General features: G+C 34.3%; 1 protein-coding gene across 3 annotated transcripts; it reads right to left on the bottom strand.

The window, feature by feature from the left end:
- Positions 1-39: 39 nt before the first annotated feature.
- Positions 40-18772, bottom strand: ift88 (intraflagellar transport 88 homolog). Of its 3 annotated transcripts, XM_056465132.1 has the most exons (28): positions 18452-18772; positions 17403-17489; positions 17252-17314; positions 17091-17150; positions 16466-16519; positions 16307-16370; positions 15795-15864; positions 15614-15704; positions 15427-15531; positions 13700-13802; positions 12571-12685; positions 12248-12479; positions 12102-12172; positions 11898-11984; positions 11188-11287; positions 10698-10784; positions 10184-10370; positions 9969-10077; positions 9655-9805; positions 8219-8334; positions 8087-8139; positions 7941-8006; positions 7747-7853; positions 6366-6426; positions 5009-5053; positions 4655-4702; positions 672-785; positions 40-421 (listed from the first exon to the last, which is right to left on the bottom strand). In XM_056465132.1, exons 2-28 carry the CDS (start codon positions 17487-17489, stop codon positions 300-302), a joined length of 2568 nt encoding a protein of 855 aa, XP_056321107.1. In that variant the 5' UTR covers positions 18452-18772; the 3' UTR covers positions 40-299. The 3 variants fall into 3 exon arrangements, with proteins under 3 accessions (XP_056321107.1, XP_056321108.1, XP_056321109.1); XM_056465133.1 differs by lacking the exon at positions 4655-4702 and having other exon boundaries at positions 18452-18771; XM_056465134.1 differs by lacking the exons at positions 4655-4702; positions 5009-5053 and having other exon boundaries at positions 18452-18771.
- Between the last annotated feature and the right edge of the window lie 4 nt (positions 18773-18776).

The following is an 18776-nucleotide window of genomic DNA, read 5'->3' as shown; positions in this document are numbered from 1 at the left end:
CTCAATTTCCATTATACATTTAAGAGATTGGATGCCGAGTAAAATCTCCACAACCCTTCTTTTTAATATCTCACAAATATATTTACATCATAACTCACAGATGGAATAAATAATTCAGGATGAGTAATGTATTTCTTAAATGCAATTATATATAGATAATGCCTTCTCTGATAAATATAGTTCAGCATATTGAAATGAATGTATATTTAGCTTAAGGTACTCTTGTTTGAGCTCAAAATGCAGACTAATGTACTTTCTAGAGATGGATCATTGTTTCCACTGGACTCCTGCTGCTCTCTTCACTCAGGCAGTAAATCATCTCCCAGCTCTTCATCAGCAAACTCATCCTCCTCATTGCGTTTCCTTGCTGCAGTTTTTGGCCTTTGTGTTTGAGGCCCCAATGGATCGACATAAGAAGCATCTAAAATGATGAATACATTGGGTGCTTTTTATAATGACAGGCCTGACCAAGAATATGAAGCATTCTTCTATTCAATTGAACAAGAAATGATTTGATTATGGAAAAGCAATCATAATTTGTCTTTTAAACGGTAGTATTAATTTATTTATTTAAGTATTAATCACTTTTTATTGTAAGACATGTAAAAAAAAAAAAAAAGAGAGAGAAAGAGATCTCCAATAACAAGATGACAAACAGTGTTGTTTCTGACCTATTTCCTGCTGAGTGCTGGCTTCATACGGCTCATTGGATCCTGGAAGAGTTTTCAGTTTAACGCTAAGCCTCTCACCCTTGGCGCTGGTGCCGTGGCTGCTCTGTCCACTGTCTGAGAAAACACAGCCAAAAGAGACAATGTTGAACTAGTAAATATTTCTGGAGTGAGAATTTTCACAGTAGTGTCTGGTCATTCACAGCATCTATAATGTAAAGCCATGCTTAAATGTAAAAAACAGGTGTTAGAACGTTGTAAACAAACAAAAAAGGGCATGAACAGCAACAGGCCCAGCTTTCACTTGAAGCAAAGGTAACGTAACGCTACAATCCTAATTAAAGTGATCGGACTCTGAAACCATATGATGTGCATAATCAAAAGCAGCACACATCTGTATTTCACATCTCAGCAGATGTGAGACTGGAGTCTGGCAGGCAGGTAAGTTTGGGATCTTTAAACGTCCCAGTGACAAAACTCAAAGGTATTAAAATGAAAAACCTTTTGCGGACATACGGTAGTTTTCCTTACCGCATCCACCTGAGGAATCTTGTCATAATCTAAGGCAAACATATTTATCACAAGTAAAAAAAAAAGGTTTCACACTGCCTCAGAATACTTAACATTTTCATTTAAAACATCTTTAATGTGACATAAAAACAGTCCTGCAGGAGATCAAGAGCTCTAATAGCAGGAAAGTGTTGTTCAGGAGTCTACTTGTGAAATATTTCACCGGTTTATTTGCACTCGGTGCTTTGCAAACAGAAGAAGCTGGAAACTCTCTGTCAAGCATTGAGAGCTGGATATTCCCTGGATATAGTGGTTTTGGCAGAACAGACATCGTCAGGCTTTTACAGCACATGTTTGCCTTCTATTGTGCTGTGATTGAATTTATGTCCTTGGAATCTGTATCATTATAGAAAAACAGCAGGCGTTAAAACAACATTGAAATATGACACAAAGTTTTCCATTGAAGGTATAGTATCTGAGTGTGTGTGTGTGAGAACGAGAGAGTGTATGGGTGTTTCCCAGCACTGGGGGTTCACAACACAAGTTAGTGTACTCTTAGTTCTAGGTTGTGGCTGAAAGGACACCCAGTGCATAAAACATATGCCAGAGTAATTGGCAGTTCACTCCACTGTGATAAATGAGGGACTAAGCCAAAGGAAAATGAGTGAGTGAAACCATGGACCTTAGTGATTCATAAAAATATTAGTCAGTGTTAACATTACAAGTTTTGAGCGTCAAAAATAAATAAATAAATAAATAAAAAAAAAAAAAATATATATATATATATATATATATATATATATATATATATATATATATATATATATATATATATATATATATATATATATATATATATATATGACTGAATAATACAAGAGATCAAAACATATGTGTATTTGTGGATCCTAATGTAACACTGAGGTTTTACAAAGCATAACAATCAATCTTCCTTACAACTTTTAATCCGCAGCTGATCAATTCACTTCATAAGGCCTCTTTTAATATTGGGAGCCACTGAATTAAGTTAAATTTGTCTGTACTGTGACTCCCAAAACATCTGTGATTTTACAGTTAAAGCTGCAGTAGGTGATCGTCTTGAGAAACATTTTTTGTTGTGCAGGTTAAAAGTCTCCACATTCCAATAGTACTGATTAAAGTAAATGATCTAACTGTATTTCTATGTATTTTTGTGTAGTTCATGCAGACAGATCCTTCATTTGCGCGTTCATGACATGTGCACACAAGAGAGAGAGAGAGAGAGTGACAACAGTAAAGACTAATTCTGGATCAAAACTTCTTAAAATCAATATTGGAGTTAGTTTTGCACGCTGGAGGAAGGACGACACCATGGCTGAAGTATTTCTGTTAGACAGGTAATGTTCTGTTTTAAAACTATTTTAGTCACACAAAGCTGATGTAGATTGAGTTGTTTTATGAAGGGTTATACGCACTGAAGTGTTGTTCAGCCACTTTTGATGACAGATTGATGTGACTATTTTCAGTTTCATAAGGGATCTTTTACAGCATCGATAATGTAGATTTTATTTAGTTTAACAACAAAACATCAGTAAATAGCGCTGTTCCACCTAGCCTGCTTTACTGAGGTGAAGTTGGATTAATATTCACATTGGTTCATTTTTGAACAATGGCAACCTGTGACGCGGCCTCTATATTGTTTACCGCGCTACTCTGAATATTCGGTCTGAAATAGCATGTAAGTATGGCTTAGTAGTAAGTATAATTCCTGCACGCCGCTGGCCAACCACTAAGCATACAGTAGTGGCTTTAGGACAAAGCGCGTGAGAGAGTGAGACCAGCGATCCCTGCATGCATGAAATATTGCACAATATGACAAGTTTTGCTCTCTACATAACTGAAAACATGCTAGATATAATACAGTTTTTTTGGTTCTGAAATGTGTTACATATTTGTGTTATTTGTGCTCTGTTTGTGTTTTCTCTCTTTCGCTCTGCTCTCCCATATCTGCTTTCATTATTCACAGGTTCCGTTCATTGGTCTCTTCAGCTGTCAGTCATTTCTCCCCCGGTTACGTCATTCATACGTCACATCCAATAAGCAAAGACCACCCACCATAAAAGCGCGCGCCAGACCACTCACCGCCCTCTCTCTCTTTTCCCTTCCTGTCTTATTTTCTTGTTGCGTTACGAAAAACCCAGTCTAACTGTGTATTTTGTTGTTGCCCGTTTCTGTGTGCACGTTATCCGTCCGTTATTTGTATATCACTCCATTTCTCTGTTTAAACGTTGTTTACGAGGCTTGGACGAAGCGGACAGGTAAGAAGGTCACGTGACATACATTTTGCAACACTTAGGACTACTCTTCTGTATAGTACATTAGGTTAGGGGCGAGCGCCACCCCTTGTACTTTTGGATAGATAGATAGAGTAGACAGTCAGGACTCGGAAGACTCTTCGCGTGCTAATTATTTTGTTTCACATAGTTAGTTAGCTAGATGCTTCTGGGAAGTTAGATTTAGTTTGGGTTTTGTTCTTTTCGTTTCTTTAGCACCGCCCACGTCCCTTCTGCCAGCACTCCTGTCTTTGTATTTGTTTCAGTGTTGTAAATATTGTAAATAGTATATTTTGCCTTAATTTATTTTCTTTATTTTGGATTTATTCGTTGTTTTTGTTCACTTTGGGAAATATTAATAAAAATCACAATTTTGGTATTATTTTGGTTGTCTTTGGCACTTATTTACTGTTGGTATAAATATATTTTAATTACAAATAAATGTCAAACCCCACTATCCCCTGGACTAACATCAGGGGTTTGTAACAAATGTAGTATTATAAAGTACTGTAAAGTTGGCGAACGACATGATCTAGTGGGTTGTCTACTGTCATCTTTAAGGTGTGCGTTCCTGATATCAGGAGGCATGGCTTTGGACGGCAGGGGTGAGACTATGTTTCAAAGACATTATGCTAAGCAGTTAGCATTTAGGCAGATCACCTACTGCACCTTTAACTTGCTGGTTGACTTGCTTTTTATAAATCCCCAAAGTCTACAATTTCTCCTCAAATCTTAAAATAAGGTTGTATTAATTACTTGAATTTTTTACACGTACATCAGTACGTGTTTTACAGCATTTATTCATCTTTATTAACGTTAGTTCATGAAAATAAAGTTGTTCATTGTTAATTCACATTTACCATAAATTTGGATTTTAATAATGCGTTAGTAAATGTTGAAGTATGATTAAATGCTGCACAAGTATTGTTCATTATTAGTCCATTACAGTAAAATCAGTAACTTATGTAATCTGATTGTAAAGTGTGATCAAATCTTCTTTAATGATGACTGAAAAAGAAATAAAACACCAACATTTTAAATGGCCTGAGAAATTTTCAGTTTTTGCAAACTATCAAATTAAGCTTAATGCTATCATATTTCTGTATATTTTTAACCATTCAGACAATTGAAAACCTGAACTGCACTGTGAAATACAGTACATACCTCTGCCCTGCTCCAGCACAGGACTATACTTAACTTCAGAACGAGAAACTGCAGAGAGAAGAAAGGAAAGACAAGAAGACAGAGTTCTGAAGAGACAGCGGGAAAGCTGAATTAGGCCTACAATACAAGTTGCACCATGCAACAATGAGAGATTACTTATAATTAATATGCCAGATGCACAGCATTGTGTATGGAGTCGAGTTATGAGTGCAGAATGTGAGGAATGAATGGCATCTGTGGTAAAGCTCTGCAATGGTGAAGCTGCAGCAGTGTATTGATGAGCAGAATGCAGGGGCATGCTTGTGTTGTGGTGATGGAGCGAGTGCTGATTTCAGTAGTGTGTGCGGGTCATACCACTGGCTCTCAGAGGAGGGGTATTGATGGGGCTCGAACTGCTCCCTTTCAGCCATGAACAGAATAACAGAGATAAACCATGAAGACAATAACAGATTACTAACAAAAAGAAAAAGAGGATATAAACTGAAAGAACGGAGATTCGTAAGAAATTCAGTTGTCAAATTGCTGCCAAAATAACTACTGTACAGTATGTGTGATTGTGAGGGCTTTATCTGACTGGAAAGATGAACAAAAAGATATATATATATTGTTTAAAAGTCTTTAAAAATTAAAATTAAATAAAAAATGTAATTAAAAATGCTTTTATTCAGCTAGCACACAGTTTGATCAACAACAACTTTAAAGTTTTTTAGAATAAAATAAAACAAATGTGTTATTTTTAACATATTCATCAAAGAATAATTACAAAAACAGTTTTTCAACACTGGGAAAAAATTGTGCTTCTCGAGCACCAAAGATCAGTGATATCTAATATTTCTAATACATCTAACATAATAAAATGATTTATGAATGCTGATCGATTTATGGTAGCTGCTGACAGTTCAGCTTTGCCTTCACTAAATGTTTTTTAATATTAATATAGAAATCAAATACTATAATTTTGATCAATCAATGCAGACTGGTTGAATATAAGAGATTTGTCTTAGTATAATTGAATGATTGTTTTCCCAGAAACTATATCCTTCCAAAAATAAACCACATTCATGATTAAAGTAGCTTCATATCATGTTTGCTTTATTCTATGATATATAAATCAGGAAGCGATCATACCACTTTGCTTCTTGGGGGTTGAAGCACTTCCTAATGTGTTTGAAGGTAAGAAAAGAAAGTATTTGAAGAAAAGAGCAGTGAGTTGCAGAATGAGGCTAACAGCAGAAGAGCTTTAAACCCAGCAATGGCTGAAGCTAAAAACTCAACATCACCTGATGCCAGATCCACATCTGATGTCCCACAGGAGAAGTTAAGAATCACAAAAACGCTATTACTATATCACTAAAATAAATCATAATCACAAAATACAAAGGGGAACTGTTGGATTTAAATGGCCAAATCATGAATTATTGTAGACCTAAAGGAAACATGTCTAAGCACTATCAGTTTTGGAAACAATTAGATAAATAAATCACATCACATGACTAGTAGTAATCCACTAAATTCGTCCACATGGAGTCACAGTATTAGGGGGATTACAGTCATACCACTGGCTTTTTTAGGGGGAGCGCGTGTAAGGTTTGAAGTATTTCCTGTTTACCAAGAGAGGCAGATGACAGGTTGAGATTGGTGGGAAAAAGTAAAGTAATAAGCATGTATTCGGTTAATGAGCAGTTTTTCATTTCCTACTGACTTTACTCACCACTGCCAGCGCTGCCTTCCCTGCGGCTTCGAGCACTGCTGTCTCTTCCAGATCTCACCCTCTGTGTGTCAATAACAGCATGATGTCAAATATGGCCCTATTCTACAGCTCTTTATTTACTTATTGGTCAAAGATGAAAAGCAGCTATCAAGCATGCAAACAAACGTTGAGTGCAAGTTTAAATACATGTTCGATTTTAAAAACACAATTAGATTTTTTTCTGAGCAAAATAATTATAACAACTATCATATCTAACTATCATAATTAACCATATAACTATGCATTCGCAAAGGTTGTAATGAATAACCATGAAAGATAATGTCACCCAAGTTTCACCAGAAGTTATTTGAAAAGTTTCTGGCATTTAGCATGTGACCCTGGGCCACAACATGCACATGTTGTATGGGTATATTTGTAGAAATAGTCTAAATTTATTGTATGTACATTTAAGATAATATTTTGTAAATTTCCTACACAATATTTTTGAAAAACAACATTCTTCACAAAATCCTACTGTGAATCTCTTCTCTTCTTTAGTGTTTACTTCTTTAGCTTTATTTGTCTCCTTAAGGAGAACTTTTTCTTGGGCACTCTCGAGAGGATTAGGGTTAGCCCTAACCCATTCCACAAAACACTTAAACCTCCCCAGAAACAAAAAACTAAAAATCTTTTTTTTACATAAATTATTATTTATTTTTTTACTGTTTTTTTTTTTTACTTTGTTTTTTTACTGTTTTACTGCTTTTGCCCTGTAGCGCTTTGGGTTTGAAAAAAAGCGCATTACAAATAAATGTATTATTATTATTATTATTATTATTATTATTATTATTATTATTATTATTATTATTATTATTATTATTATGTTAATATACATCACCAAGAACTTAATTTAAACAACCTTAAAGGAGATCTTCAATTTCAATATTTAGATTTTTTCGGACTATCAGATTCCACCCAAATATTGTCCAATCATAACAAACCATACATTCGTGGAAAGCTTTCTTCAGCTTTCAGATGGTGTATACATCTTAATTTCCAAAAATGGATCATTATGACTGGTTTTGTGGTTCAGGGTAATGTATCTGTTGTATGTAGCCATGTAAAACTAATTACTTTAATGCGGTCACCAAAATGGGACGTCCCATATTTGACCCATATCCAGAACAACACAGTGATTCCTCAATTATAATCCATGAGTGTCCAATTGAAGAAATCCAGCTTATCTCTTTTTTCTTGTAGTCCTATAGTCTAAACTCTGAAACTCTCCACACTTGATTTAGAGATTGTGAAGTATCCCTCTAGACAGCTATACGTGTATTTTCTTCACTCTTCTCTTTTACTTCTGCCAGCATTTAAACTGCAGCAGGACAAAACCGTGTACCTGCTCTCTGATCTCCTTCATTTTTTCAACTTTCTTGAGTTTGGTGGCATAATCCTGCACCTCTTTTAGTCCCATATCTGTGCAAAGCCTGACCAGGAATCGCAAACCTGCTCGACAGTAAAAAAAGGACATGAGATGCAAAGCCTCGAGATGGTTACTGAATATCGAAATAAAGAAACCGTTGAGCTCATTACATTCAACATTTTCAGGAAATTTGCGATGGATCTCTTTGTAGGTCTCAAGTGCCTTCTGATAGTTCCCTGAAACAAATAAATGCAACAAAATTGATGGTACTGAGGTGGAACTATACTATTATTGTCATTACATTAAACGCTCATACCACTTCTCCTGTAACAGCTGGCCACCATCAGCTGCCATTTCACCTGCGTCGGCCTGAAATTCAACAAATGTCAATAATCTCTGGATACATGCAGAATAATAATTCAAATACACATGAAGTTTAGCAACTTACTGAATTAGGGTAGCTCTCTCAAAGTACTGAATTGCTTTCTCACAGAACTGGGTGTCGATGTAATATGCTCCCAACCACTCAATGACACTAATGTTTGAGGGAAAATACCTGTATGACTGAAATAAACAGTGTTATTTCAATAGGATTTCATGTTATCTCCTTCAAAATCTTTTAACTCCAGTTTTTGATGATTTATATGCTGTCATCTCTGTATCATTGCATATCTTAATACTGCTACATTTAAAAACAAAGACAGCACAGAAGCTTTACACTGTTTAATCATGCTCAAAGTTGGAATAAAAGAATTTACATAGCAATTACAACTAATACTAGTGGCTGAGCAGGCATTTTTTAAACAGGCTTTTATGCAGCATTATATCCGTATCATTAGTTTTGAGCAGACACAGCCTCAACTTGACTGTTATATGGTTTCTGAAATTCCCAACTTATACTTAAAACGGGGCTCAGAAGTGCATCTGTCAGAAGTGGCAGTTGGGTGTTTACACAGGCTGTTTGATCCTGCTCAGAACACATTTAAACTGCAATTATAGCTGCATACTTTATCACTAGGGCTAAAGAGGTATACATTTTCTCTGGCTTATATGCAACATTATGTATTTACACTGAATTTTAGCAGACACGGAGCAGTCCTCACCTGATTGTGTAAAGTTAAATAAAGTTAAATAGCAGATTTTAAATTTAAGTAAATTGCTTTGAAGGTCTCTCTCTTTTTCAAATACCAAATTTGAAGGATTCTTCAGAAATAAAACTGAAACAGAACTGGGTGAAAATAAAATCAAACAATTGCTCAAGCTATACATATTTAATAAAATAATGAAAAGTTAAATTAACAAACACACAGGCAGTTTTAAATGTCTCTATTTGCAATTAGAAATGTTTTATTACAGGTAAATTATTAATATTCACAATTAACTTCTTAATATATCTAAAATTATTACATTTAATATTGGATTGTTCAACCAAAACTGAAAATTCTGTCACCTTTTACTCACCCTTGACTTGTCATAAAACTGTTAGATTTCTTTTGTCGAACACAAAAGTAACCATTGATTCCCATATTATTTGTTTTTCCTACTATGGAAGTCCCTTATAGGTTTCCAACATTTTTCACAACATCTTCTTTTGTGTTTAACAAAACAAAGAAACTCATAAAGAACCACTCGAGGGTGAGTAAATAGTGAGTACATTTTCATTTTCAGGTGAACTATCCCTTTAATATTTTAATATTTTATATGAATGACATTTGAAATTTAAATGAATCGTTATTTTTAATAAAACTATTTCTACTCCTGCTTTTATTCAACACTTAGTCATTTAGCAGACACTTGACTAAATCATACTCAATTGATCACTTAAGACTGAACCATTACTGGTTGATTTAGAATAATTTAGAATTGATTTTGAATTTTTTTTACCTCATAATAATACTGAAAGGCCTGAGATTTGTCTCCTTCATTGTCATAGAGGTCTCCAAGTTTGGCCAGCACCTGTGCGTCTGTAGGGGTCACACTTGTGAGCTGCATTAGCCACTCAATAGCTTGATGAGGGTCCTCCAACATTTCATATCTAAAGCTGCTTCAGGAATTATGACTCTTGTCAACCAAATAAACATACACTAGAATTATCACACTTAAGTCATACCATTTCTTGGCAAATTACATATTGAAAAGAAATATATAACAAGCTTTTATTTATTATAAAGCGACGCTAACATTTTAAGGAAGGATACAGATTAGCCAGCTGGTACATGACCTGAGCACTGTTTCTAAGGATAGCATGCAGCTTGAGGAAGCAGTCGAGAGCTTCCTCCAGTCTACCCAGCCTCTTATAAGTCAAACCTGCATTATGAAAAAGAGATTAATAATAGTTTTAAATGTAGACAGGATCAACGTGAAAAATCTAGTGCGGTGTAACCCTCAGGATGTTATGTTTCTGATATCTGACCTAAGTTGTAGAGCGCTTCAGTGCAGGATGAGTCATTACGAAGAGACTCCTTGTAAAACTCTGTTGCTTTCTCGTAGTCCTCCTTCACAAACAACGTGTTGCCTTTGTTGATGAGGGCAGCGGGGTTATAGCGGTCAGCGCTCATGGCCAGCTCTGCATAGCGGTCAGCCTGGTCAAAATCCTTTTCCTAGAGAATAAACATATACATCGAATCAAGAGGGTATCTGTGAAGATCTTATTAAAGGGATAGTTTACCCAAAAATGAAAGTTTACCTTTGTAGTTTTGTTTTTCCGAAATGTTGTAAACTGGTAGCCATTACACAGACTTACAAAGTATTTTTATTTCCTTCTATAGAATTCACTTTCTATCATTCTTCAAAATATCTTCTTTTGTGTTCAACAATATATTTTTGGGTTGAAATAATTGAAAATAAATAATTGTAATTTTTGTGTGAACTATCCCTTTAACATAACGAGATAAATACAGAAAAAGGTCAACAATCTGTATACTCACCAAAAAGTAAAGAAAAGAAAGATTAGTGGCAGCTGCACTTTTTACTCGACTGTCTTTCTTCTCGAACATCTTTAGCGTCTCAACTGCCTGTAAACATAGACACTGTGATTAAACTAATTCATTGAGCTTGCAGCGACAGATGGATGTTTTACTATCTACTTGAGTTTCATCACACTACATTTGCTGCTACATGAGAAATTAGAAAGCAATGCAATGCAACTTAATATCAGCAGTACACATATACAAATAGCCTAATGCATACACACACACACACACACACACACACACACTCTCCAACATAAACATACCTCAGCCTCAAGAGTCATGCAGACGGACAGGCAAGAAAACAAAATAAAAAGGACGATTGAATGTGAAAAGTGTTAAAGACAGAAACAAGGGTTCCCCACAGACATAAGAGTCACATTGCTCTGTTCTGTGGTAATATGTCAAATGTAACACAGTTTAAGTGTGTCTCCAGGGGTCCTTCTACCTGTTTGAAGTCCCTCTGTCTTAGGTAGGTAATGGCTTTATTGATCTCCAAGTCATTTGCAAGCTCCACGTATTGGGATCCCTTCACCATGTCCACACACCTGGAAAAGTGCCATGTTTAGCAGGACAAAGTGTATGGATGAAAATATCTTAGCTGACAAATAAATTACAAAGACTAAAAATAAATACAACAGAAAATTTTTCAAGGAATGTCATGCTGGTCGAACATGTGCACTGCATAAAGATTTGATATTTTTCTATTTGCAAGAATGCATTAGTGCAAAATAAAATAAAATAAAATAAAATAAAATAAAATAAAATAAAATAAAATAAAATAAAATAAAATAAAATAAAATAAAATAAAATAAAATAAAATAAAATAAAATAAAATAAAATAAAATAAAATAAAATAAAATAAAAATTCCTTATGGCGGTTGAATTTTCAGAATCCTTCCCCACTCTTTATTAAAAAAATATTTGAATGGGGTGAATTGGTGCTCAAGAAATCCTTATTAATACTAATGTTAAATGAAGTTGCTTAAGATTCATGGTCAAACCGTGATACATAATTTTAGATTTGTTTGAAGTTTAAAAAGGTTTTTATAAGTATTAATATTTCAATATATGCATTAATATAAAAAAATTCAACTTGATGCATTCTTCCTTTCCAAAAGAAAAAACTAAATGAAATAGACATAAATACTAAGTTACCAGTCAAACCCAGCTGCAAATGACGTCTCGATTGCAGGAGCAATGAGTTTGGCTGAGGTCATAATATATTTTTCAGCTAGCGCTTTCCTAGGGAAAAAAAGCAAAAGAAATGTGTATACACTGAAATTAAATATTTACAAATGTAGAATAATAAATACCAAGCTACATTATAAAGCAAAAAGACGGTTTGATACATTACAATACCTCTCTCTTTCCATTTGATGAAGCTTATCATTCTTTATAGCCTCAATCACCATGTTTGCATGAGGGTCGTCCTGTAAAAATATACAAAATTAAGGCATAATTCATTTTAAAGGTATAACCAAGGAGCATTTTACCAAAACGCTCACATTTGGTGGGATATACTTGTCGTCATCATCAACCCCAAGGGGCACACAAATGAGTTTTTGAAAGGCTTTCTTCATCCTCTCACGGTCTCCAATGGCATAGTAGCACAGGATGAGGTTGAAGCCTGTTTTTATGTTGGGGCTCTCAGTCATGATGTACTCAAAGGATGTGATGGCGTCTGAGTACTGGCCCATGTGTATGAACACAACTCCAATGTTCTGCATGATCTTTATCCTACAGAATAAAGAAAAAAAAAACACTTATCACAATCTTATAACCTGCAATGCAAATATAGTTTATAAAGCAAATGCACTAAACTACTAACCTCATCGCATTATGTGCATTTGAGATCTGATCCAAAGCCATGCGATAAAATTTAATAGCCTTTGTGTAGTTCTTTTGCTTGAAATATATATTTGCCATGTTCACTTTTAATCGCCCTGTAGTAGATAAAAATTATTACAGGTATCAAACATTAGAAGCACAGTTATATTAAAGTGAAGTGAATTTTTCCAGAGATAGTTCAAAGGAAGTTTAATGCAAGACACTGACTGTTTTTTAAGAAATTCAAACATGGCTCATACGGGAGTTTTCTGAAATGTTATAATTAAATATGCAAATGAGGCATTATATGCACTAATTTGCATACATTTACAGTACAAAAATCTTAACATTGGAAGTCGGGTTTAAAATTCTCATTTCTTTTTTGGCATTTGATTTGAAAAGTTTTTACTGAGGGAATTTTGGAAAGTCACTCCATCATTTAGAAAATACAGAAAACAACCATGAAAAAGCACATTTTTGCAACATTTGTTTAGTAAAATGTTGTATACAATCAGATGTTTTATATGCATATGCACTTAAAAAACATCCTGCACCACAAATTCAGTCAAAAGTGTAAATATTTGGAAACTGAGACATAATCTGAAAGCTGAATAAATATGCATTCTATTGATCTATGATTAGAATAGGACAACATTTATTTCAAAATCTGGAACCTGAAGGTTAAAAAAACTTTTAAGCATGTCCAAATTAAGTTAGCAATACACATTACTACCCATCAAAAAATTAGGTTGTGATATAAAGTAAGAAATTAGAAAAATATGTTCATGAAACATAATTTCTCCCTAATATTCTACTGATTTTTGGCATTTAAGTAAAAAGTTTTGACCCATACAATATAGTAAAGTATGATTTATATAAGAGCTGCTGAAGTGTAACTTTACAGCTCAGAGCTAGAGAAAAGCTTATATTGAGAAGATGGCTTTTGAAAACATCTTTTAAAATTGAAATCTACTACATCTGCTACAAAAGAAACAATTGAACATGTATCTTTTACATTACACTGAATAAACACTTTAAGAAAAGCCAAAAAGCCCCAAATCTCAAAACTGACAGGTGCAAGAGAAAACAGTGTTTGTGCCTGCAGTGTCTTGCCTTAAAAACTTGCTCACCTGCATTATTGAACATTTTGTTCTTCACAATGACTTGGTAAGTGTTCAAGGCCTCGGTGTACATGTCGTTGTTGGCATACTGATTTGCTAAATTAAACAGCACCTGTACAAAGCATCAAATACTTTTCAGCAAGAATTTTCAACAAAACATCCAGTTGAAGTCAGAATTATTAGCCCCCCTGTTTATTTTCTTCCCCAATTTCTGTTTAACGGAGAGCAGATTTTTTCAACACATTTCTAAACATAATAGTTTTAATAACTCATTTCTAATAACTGATTTATTTTATCTTTACCATGATGACAGTAAATAATATTTGACTAGATATTTTTCAAGACACTTCTATACAGCTTAAAGTGACATTTAAAGGCTTAAGTAGGTTAATTAGGTTAACTAGGCAGATTAGGATAATTAGGCAAGTTATTGTATAACGATGGTTTGTTCTGTAGACTATCGAAAACAAATATAGCTTAAAGAGCCCATATTATGGGTTTTTGAAAATGCCCTTCCATGTAGTGTGTAACACAGCTCTAAGTGAAGTGAAATATCCAGCTAAGGCTTAAATCTGTAAGTGTACAGTGTTTAAAATTATTGATTCATCTATAAAAGAGTCGACTCATAGTGCTTCAAACGAGTCGTCTTGATAACGAGTCATTAGGTGTTTCGCGATGACGCGGCTACGAAACACAAACCTCGCCACGTGCAAACCCGGGAGATTTGAAACCTGCGGCCCCACCCACTAACACAGAAAAAACACTAGACACACACACAGACACCGCCAGTCGAATGAAGTCATGCTGTGCTCAGATGGATAATATTGACAGTCTCTACCCAAAGATGAAACTGTGAAGAGTCAGTGGTTGAGGTTTATTCACTAGTGTAAGTAAGTGCGATTAAAATTGTTGCCTCGTTTACTCTAGCTTGCAAATTATGTATTTATTGTGTTTTGTTACTTGTTAACCTGGTACAGTACACGCGGTTACTCTTTATATTCTCTTATCGCATGTAAGCCACGTTGAAAACGCGACGCGTGCCGCTTTGTTTACGGATTTAACATTAAATGCTTTTGTGAACTCGCGTTCCACTGTCGTTTGTCGTTGCTATGGCCATCGTAAGCTAGGAGACAGGAGACTCGTGTCGATCTCCCTAGTTCTGAGGAGGAGCGTGATGTGTGTGTGTTTGTGTGTGTGAGAAAAAGAGCAGGTCGAGTGTGTGACGGCTAGGGGCTAGGAGACACGAGACTCGCGTCGCTCTCCCTAGTTCTTCTGAGGAGCGTTGTGTGTGTGTGTGTGTGTGAGAGAGAGAGAGAGAGAGAAAAAGAGCAGGTAGAGTGTGTGACGGCTAGGGGCTAGGAGACTCGCGATTCATATGGGAGTCGCTGGGATAATTAGGTAAAAATAAATGCAGATTATAAGACCATGAAAGTGTTGTTTGACCTTGCATGCATATTAGACTGTTGTTGGAGACCCTTACAACCTAAATATGACCCTATTTCATGTATAATATGGGCTCTTTAAAGGGGCTAATAATTTTGACCTTAAAATTTTTAATTATAAACTGCTTTTATTCTAGCTGAAATAAAACAAATAAGACTTTCTCCAGAAGAAAAAGTATAATTAGACATACTGTGAAAATTTCCTTGCTCTGTTAAACATAATTTGGGAAATATTTAAAAGGAGGGGCTAATAATTCTGACTTTAACTGTATTTGTTTTCTGCAGTGAACTCACAGAGTATGTCAGATCCAGATTGATGTGGTCTGCAGTGCCTGTTTGTTCTCTCTGTCTCACCAAAGCTCTTTCCTTCCTGCCTGCTTCTTTGGCTTTTTCTAGAGACTGTAAAAAAATAATAATAAATAACCCAACATCTAAATATTTATTCTAAAATGTCAAATAATTGTTTCAGAGCTATACCCACCACCTGAAGATCTCCACGTGCATGAGCGAGACAGCTCTCCTCTATCAAATCATTCACCTTCTTTTCAAGGATCTTTATCTTCTCCTCTGGGCTGAGCAAGAAAACAAACACTAAAATCACAGAAAATGTTCAAACTAAAGATGTAAATTGGAATGTGGGGAATAAACATGTGAAAACATACGTGTCTTCATTCTTTGTCTCTAATGGAGGAGCCGGTCCTTTTGATTGTCCCAGTGGATCAAACGCAGAGCCTGAAGATGTGAAGGAACATACAGTATCATATTTTGGACCAACTTAATACTGATTTCTATTCATTGTGAGTCAGTTTGACAGTTTTATATTTAAAAGTGAATTTTAAATATACATTTTTCTAGTAATAACAAGTTTAAAGATTTCTCTCTATATTTAGATAATTATGTTTAAAAAATACATTTTAATTTTATTTAAAGAATGAGAATTTGATTTTAGAAGACCTTATTTTGTGTTATAAACAATCTGAAGAAATAAAAAACATCTGGGAAATGCATACGTGTCATAAATCGTGAGATGTTATTTAAGCAATAATGAATTTATAACTTGTGATAACAAGATATAAATGTGCAATTCTGAAAGGAAAAGCATTGAGAGATGAAAACCTAAATTGCAATTCTCTTTTTCTGTGGCAGAAACAAGCTTGCAAAGTTGTGAAAGTACCTCTAGCTATTGATGAAGAATATCCTGCGGCCCGAACAGCAGTCATGGGACGAGCTGCACCATCCTGTACATCACAAAAAACAACAGAAATGAATAGAATTTTATTGCATGTGACATCTGTAAAAAAGAATAAATAAATACATTTTTTTATAATCCTACCTGAACAGCTCCAGTCATAGGCCGTCCCATAGCAGTGCCAATAGGCACTCGAGACTGGAAAAATAACACCAGAAACACAAAGACATTTAAGAAAAACAAAGATGGCATCAATTTACAAATAAATCAGCTTTAAAATCCTTCACTGAAACATGAAATGAACACAATATAATGAAATGCTTGTTTTTCTTTTTACTTTCATAAGTTTTTTTATTATTTAAACTTCCTAAATCTGACTACTTCCTAAATCTCTCACCTCTTGAAGCAACATATTCCTGTTTTTTAAGAAGATTTTATTGGTTTATAGTGTGCCTTAAAAAATCTGCTCAATAAAAATCTTTAGTAATATTTTTCTGTAAAACTTCCATTTCAGTTAAATGAATTTAGTTTGCTGGTGATAAACTTAAATAACCGTTCTATTAACGATTCATATCATCAGGAAATCTACTACTGTAATCTTTTTAAAATAGATATCTGTTAACAAAGAACATTACACAGATCATACATTTGTATTAATACACTCGATAAATATTTGCAAACTTTCAGTTAAACTTGATTTAAAAAAAAAAACGATTTTTTACTTTTTGTCATAAAAGTAAAGTGAAAATCCAGATTCAGCTCCACTCACCCCATAAGCTGTTCCAATCGGTCGCCCTCCAATAGCAGTGCCAGGAAATTTTGCTGTCATCTGAAAAAATTCAGTGAATAAAATTAGTGTTTCTTATTAATCATGTGCGGGTGTGCTTGACCGTCATAGTCAACTTTAACAGCAGATGCAAAATAACTGACTGGGGGTCTCCTGCCATGACTTGTCCTGACGGCCTGTTGGAAGGCCACGTCATTGTGAAGGTCCTGTGAGGACAGGAAAAAAAAAATCACGATAAAAGCAAATGATGAAGTTGAACAAATGCATGTCAAACTGGCAGAAGTATTTTTGCACCTCTGAGTCAAAAGTGGGATTGTAATCATTGTAGCCTGTATACAAATCATCCTCCTCTTCCTCTGGGACAAGATGCACATTCTCCATCTGAAACAAAAAGTATGTGATGTAAATATTCAATTTGTCAATATTTTTAATAAATATTAAAAATGTACTTATTTACAAACTAATATATATATATATAATATATATTCTTGTGAAAAAAAGAAGCAGGGTACCAAATGTATATGTGTAAATAGGTTATTTATAAATAATTTTATACAGTTACAGCCTTTTTAGTGCATATAAATCAAGTAATAAATAGAAAAATGATTGATAAAGCATTTTTAATAAAAGATAAAAGCATTACAAAAAATATTTTTAAAAATGTTCACAAAATAAATGAACAATATAAAGGAAAATATATATATTGAATAATTTAAAAATATTAAAATATCCTAATAATTTGAACAATTCAAAAATAATGAAAACAAAATTATGATTAAAATGTTATTCAAAAAAAGTGGTTAATAATAAAGAAATGTACATTTGTTTAAAAAATGTATAATGATGTGTGATAATGACATTTTAAGTAAATAAAAATGTAAAACGAATAAATACAGCACTAAAATGAGTAGGATTTTTTTTACTTAAGTATAAACATATCAAGTACTAAACTGTTTTTACTGAACTATAAAACATTTTCCAAATAATATTTTAGACCCATTTGTAATATTACTTTTATACCAGAATATAATTTATGTCTTTACAAAAGAAGCTAGGATGGAGGCACAAGGATGATCGTATTTAAGTTAGGAGTCAGTGGCATCTAAAAACATTGAACAAGCGAGCACACATATAAAACAAGAAAATAAAGAAGCAAGGTTACGACTTTAAAACATCATTGTGAAAATTAACGTTTTTTCGTCAGCACAAATTATGGTTACAAGTCTGTTTACATGGCTAACGTTACGTTCGCGACCCTGTCACATATTTTCCCTTACAACATAAATGCCAGCATCTGTGTTATGATAACTTAACATGCCTGATTAACAGGACAGTGTGCTTACCGAAAAAAGTGTTGAATGATAGCCTTATTAAGCAGAAATACCCCCAAAAACCGCGTCTTTGGCCCAGCAACAGATACAGCCTGCTAACTAATCTGACTCTGAGCAACACATCGGTTGCTAGGATACAAAGATGGACAACGATAGGCTACACATGAGCGGTTTTACTGTTTTGCTATTCGTTGTAGCACCAGTTGTTCTTCTGCATTTCTTATATTTTCTCTCAGTGTTGCATTTCTAAAAAATAAATAAATATATGCACGTCTTCTGCGATACAACACCATGGATTGTCCTTCTGTAAAAGTCCTGATGCTTTTTGGCGCGTGTG

The sequence above is a fragment of the Danio aesculapii genome, chromosome 9 (assembly GCF_903798145.1).
Source record: "Danio aesculapii chromosome 9, fDanAes4.1, whole genome shotgun sequence".
Classification (NCBI taxonomy): Eukaryota; Metazoa; Chordata; class Actinopteri; order Cypriniformes; family Danionidae; genus Danio; species Danio aesculapii.
The sequence above is the reverse complement of the archived record's forward strand: the minus strand, read 5'-3'. Positions and strand labels throughout refer to the sequence as shown.

What these genes read in the sequence shown, in the direction of transcription:
- ift88 (XM_056465132.1), bottom strand. Translation starts at nt 17,489, where the DNA reads ATGGAGAATGTGCATCTTGTCCCAGAGGAAGAGGAGGATGATTTGTAT. An exon ending in TTCTTCATCAATAGCTAGAG is followed by an intron (nt 15,865 to 16,306) that starts GTACTTTCACAA and finishes TCACATCTTCAG; the next exon opens with GCTCTGCGTTTGATCCACTG. An exon ending in CATCAAATGGAAAGAGAGAG is followed by an intron (nt 11,985 to 12,101) that starts GTATTGTAATGT and finishes TTTTTTCCCTAG; the next exon opens with GAAAGCGCTAGCTGAAAAAT.